At 26.3% G+C, this 6,000-nt stretch overlaps 1 protein-coding gene across 4 annotated transcripts in view; it reads right to left on the reverse strand.

The window, feature by feature from the left end:
- The window catches only part of LOC106598964 (pleckstrin homology domain-containing family G member 4B), a 68,635-nt gene that overhangs the window by 40,361 nt on the left and 22,274 nt on the right, over nt 1–6,000 (reverse strand). For all 4 annotated transcript variants that reach the window (XM_082975862.1, XM_082975860.1, XM_082975861.1 and 1 more), the window contains exons 11-12: nt 5,900–6,000; nt 4,883–5,058 (exon numbers count right to left, since the gene is read on the reverse strand). The exon at nt 5,900–6,000 is cut by the window's right edge and continues 64 nt beyond it. In XM_082975862.1, the coding sequence (XP_082831988.1) occupies nt 4,883–5,058; nt 5,900–6,000 (277 nt within the window). The remainder of the gene's footprint in view (nt 1–4,882; nt 5,059–5,899) is intronic.

Consider the following 6,000-nt stretch of genomic DNA (forward strand, 5'->3'; position numbering starts at 1 on the left):
TATGACATAATAATAATAATAATATGGCAACTACAGTCTAATAATATTAACTATGACATAATAATACTAATAATAACTAGGACATAATAATAATAATAATATGGCAACTACAGTCTAATAATATTAACTATGACATAATAATACTAATAATAACTATGACATAATAATAATAATAATATGGCAACTACAGTCTAATAATAATAACTATGAAATAATAATACTAATATTAACTATGACATAATAATAATAATAATATGGTAACTACAGTCTAATAATAATAACTATGATATAATAATAATAATATTAACTATGACATAATAATAATATGGTAACTACTGTCTAATAATAATAACTATGATATAATAATACTAATAATAACTATGACATAATAATAATAATAATATGGCAACTACAGTCTAATAATAATAACTATTAAATAATAATAATAATATTAACTATGACATAATAATAATAATAATATGGTAACTACAGTCTAATAATAATAACTATGATATAATAATACTAATAATAACTATGACATAATAATAATAATAATATGGCAACTACTGTCTAATAATAATAACTATGACATAATAATAATAATATTAACTATGACATAATAATAATAATAATATGGTAACTACTGTCAAATAATAATAACTATGAAATAATAATACTAATATTAACTATGACATAATAATAATATGGCAACTACAGTCTAATAATAATAACTATGAAATAATAATACTAATATTAACTATGACATAATAATAATATGGCAACTACAGTCTAATAATAATAACTATGAAATAATAATAATAATATTAACTATGACATAATAATAATAATAATATGGTAACTACAGTCTAATAATAATAACTATGACATAATAATACTAATAATAACTATGAAATAATAATACTAATATTAACTATGACATAATAATAATATGGCAACTACAGTCTAATAATAATAACTATGAAATAATAATAATAATATTAACTATGACATAATAATAATAATAATATGGTAACTACAGTCTAATAATAATAACTATGACATAATAATACTAATAATAACTATGACATAATAATAATAATAATAATATGGTAACTACTGTCAAATAATAATAACTACGACATAATAATACTAATAATAACTATGACATAATAATATGGTAACTATTGTTTAATAATAATAACTATGACATAATGATAATAATAATATGGTAACTACTGTTTAATAATAATAACTATGACATAATAATAATAATAATAACTATGACATAATAATAATATGGTAACTATTGTTTAATATAATAACTATGACATAATAATAATATGGTAACTACTGTTTAATAATAATAACTATGACATAATAATAATATGGTAACTATTGTTTAATAATAATAACTATGACATAATGATAATAATAATATGGTAACTACTGTTTAATAATAATAACTATGACATAATAATAATATGGTAACTATTGTTTAATAATAATAACTATGACATAATGATAATAATAATATGGTAACTACTGTTTAATAATAATAACTATGACATAATAATAATAATAATAACTATGGCATAATAATAATATGGTAACTATTGTTTAATATAATAACTATGACATAATAATAATATGGTAACTACTGTTTAATAATAATAACTATGACATAATAATAATATGGTAACTATTGTTTAATAATAATAACTATGATATAATAATAATAATAATAACTATGACATAATAATAAAAATAATAACTATGACATAATAATATGGTAACTATTGTTTAATAATAATAACTATGATATAATAATAATAATAATAACTATGACATAATAATACTAATATTAACTATGACATAATAATAATATGGCAACTACAGTCTAATAATAATAACTATGAAATAATAATACTAATATTAACTATGACATAATAATAATATGGCAACTACAGTCTAATAATAATAACTATGAAATAATAATAATAATATTAACTATGACATAATAATAATAATAATATGGTAACTACAGTCTAATAATAATAACTATGACATAATAATACTAATAATAACTATGAAATAATAATACTAATATTAACTATGACATAATAATAATATGGCAACTACAGTCTAATAATAATAACTATGAAATAATAATAATAATATTAACTATGACATAATAATAATAATAATATGGTAACTACAGTCTAATAATAATAACTATGACATAATAATACTAATAATAACTATGACATAATAATAATAATAATAATATGGTAACTACTGTCAAATAATAATAACTACGACATAATAATACTAATAATAACTATGACATAATAATATGGTAACTATTGTTTAATAATAATAACTATGACATAATGATAATAATAATATGGTAACTACTGTTTAATAATAATAACTATGACATAATAATAATAATAATAACTATGACATAATAATAATATGGTAACTATTGTTTAATATAATAACTATGACATAATAATAATATGGTAACTACTGTTTAATAATAATAACTATGACATAATAATAATATGGTAACTATTGTTTAATAATAATAACTATGACATAATGATAATAATAATATGGTAACTACTGTTTAATAATAATAACTATGACATAATAATAATATGGTAACTATTGTTTAATAATAATAACTATGACATAATGATAATAATAATATGGTAACTACTGTTTAATAATAATAACTATGACATAATAATAATAATAATAACTATGGCATAATAATAATATGGTAACTATTGTTTAATATAATAACTATGACATAATAATAATATGGTAACTACTGTTTAATAATAATAACTATGACATAATAATAATATGGTAACTATTGTTTAATAATAATAACTATGATATAATAATAATAATAATAACTATGACATAATAATAAAAATAATAACTATGACATAATAATATGGTAACTATTGTTTAATAATAATAACTATGATATAATAATAATAATAATAACTATGACATAATAATACAAATAATAACTATGACATAATAATAATATGGTAACTACTGTCTAATAATAATAACTATGACATAATAATAATATGGTAACTACTGTTTAATAATAATAACTATGACATAATAATAATAATAATAACTATGACATAATAATAATATGGTAACTATTGTTTAATATAATAACTATGACATAATAATAATATGGTAACTACTGTTTAATAATAATAACTATGACATAATAATAATATGGTAACTATTGTTTAATAATAATAACTATGATATAATAATAATAACTACGACATAATAATAAAAATAATAACTATGACATAATAATATGGTAACTATTGTTTAATAATAATAACTATGATATAATAATAATAATAATAACTATGACATAATAATACAAATAATAACTATGACATAATAATAATATGGTAACTACTGTCTAATAATAATAACTATGACATAATAATAATATGGTAACTACTGTTTAATAATAATAACTATGACATAATAATAATAATAATAACTATGACATAATAATAATATGGTAACTACTGTCTAATAATAATAACTATGACATAATAATAATAATAATAACTATGACATAATAATAATATGGTAACTACTGTCTAATAATAATAACTATGACATAATAATAATAATAATAACTATGACATAATAATAATAATAATATGGTAACTACTGTCTAATAATAATAACTATGACATAATAATAATAATAATAACTATGACATAATAATAATATGGTAACTATTGTCTAATAATAATAACTATGACATAATAATAATAATAATAACTATGACATAATAATAATATGGTAACTACTGTCTAACAATAATAACTATGACATAATAGCTCCTTGTCAATCTTCCACAATAGGAGACCGCCTAATCCTGCCTAATGAGCGGGCCGGCCGTGGTCCAAGAAGTTTTGATTTGTGTCCTGTGAAAACACATTGTTTTCTATTCCTAAAATAGCAATGGCAGGTGGAATCCCAAAAAGACAAAAAGGCGGCCAATATGATGCAGAAAACTTAAGTTAAACTTTCACAAAGAAATGAACAAAAATATAGCGATACTATTAGGATGTAGGATCTTATTTGGATCTGCATTAGCTGTTGCTGAAGCTAGTTTACTCTTTCCTTTCCTATACTACCCTATCCTACCTTTTCCTATCCTACCCCATCCTACCCTATCCTACCCCATCCAACCCTACCCTATCCTACCCCATCCTACTCTTTCCTATCTTATCCTACTCTTTTCTTTCCTATTCTACCCCACCCTACCCTACCCTATCCCATCCTACCCTATCCCATCCTACTCTTTCCTATCCTACCCTATTCACCCTACCCTATCCTATCCTACTCTTTCCTATCCTATCCTATCTTACTCTTTCCTATCTTACCCTATCCTACTCTTTCCTATCCTACACTTTTCTATCCTACCCTATCATAATAATTCCTATCCTACCGTAGCCTACTCTTTCCTATCCTATCCTACTCTTTCCTACCCTACTCTTTCCTATCCTATCCTGTACTACCCCACCCTATCCTACCCTATCCTACCCGATCATACTCTTTCCTATCCTACCCCATCCTGCTCTTTCCTATCCTACCCTACCCCACCCTATCCTACCCCATCCTACTCTTTCCTATCCTACCCCATCCTGCTCTTTCCTATCCTACACTACTCCACCCTATCCTACCCCATTCTACTCTTTCCTATCATCCCCTATCCTATTCTACTCTTTCCTATCCTACCCTACCCTATCCTATCCTACCCTACCCTACCTTACCCCACCCTATCCTTCCCCAGCCTATCTTACAGCAGGTGGTATACCTGTCCAAGGACAGGACCATATCATTGAGGGGGCTGAAGTTGTCCAGGGAGAACGTAGAGGCCTCCATCTGATAGTCCTGGAGGATCTCAAGTACTGCAGAAGGGAGGCTCACACCACTGCTGTCCAGGTTCAGCTGCCTGAAGTAGTCCTGGCAGTGCTCCATCCACTGGTTAGCCTGCAGGACAGGACGGATAGCACGTAAAAATACAATTACAACAGACACTGAGTGGACAAAACATTAAGAACACCGGCTCTTTCAATGACACAGACTGACCAGGTGAATCCAGGTGAAAGCTAAGATCCCTTATTGATGTCACTTGTTAAATCCACTTCAACCAGTGTAGATGAAGGGGAGGAGACAGGTTAAAGAAGGATTTTTAAGCCTTGAGACAATTAAGACATGGATTGTGTATGTGTGCCATTCAGAGGGTGAATGGGCAAGACAAAGATTTAAGTTCCTTAGAATGGGGTATGGTAGTAGGTGCCAGGCGCACCGCTTTATGTCATGAACTGTAACGCTGCTGGGTTTTTCACACTCAACAGATTCCAGTGTATCAAGAAGGATTCACCACCCAAAGGACATTCAGCCAACTTGACACAACTGTGGGAAGCATTGGAGTCAACATGGGCCAGCATCCCTGTGGAAAGCTTTCAATGCCTTGTAGAGTCCATGTCCTGATGAATTGAGGCTGTTCTGAGGGCAAAAGGGGGTGCAACTCAATATTAGTAAGGTGTTCTTAATGTTTTGTACTCTCAGTGTATATGATTGATATAATGTTTAAAATCTGTATCTATTGTATCTATCAAAAGGTCAAGGTTCAAACACAGCATCATAGTAAGGAGGATCAACCCTTACAGTATTCTGTGTCACAAATGGCTCCCTATTCCCTTTTTTACCAGGATTCATAGTGCCATTTGGGATGCAGCCCAAGACATCTCATCACATACTTTTTCCTCAACCTCTCTTGCTTGAGAAATAAACGAAGAATCAGAAATGATCCTGGGTCTGTCTTTACCGAGCCGTAGAACTCGTAGAGGTTGGTGAGGATGTCTAGCTGGTTCTTCCTCCTCTCCACTCTGCCCAGGATGGATCCCAGGTGCTGTTTGAAGTCCAGCA

Source organism: Salmo salar, chromosome 05 (assembly GCF_965601325.2).
Source record: "Salmo salar chromosome 05, fSalSal1, whole genome shotgun sequence".
NCBI classification, from domain to species: Eukaryota; Metazoa; Chordata; class Actinopteri; order Salmoniformes; family Salmonidae; genus Salmo; species Salmo salar.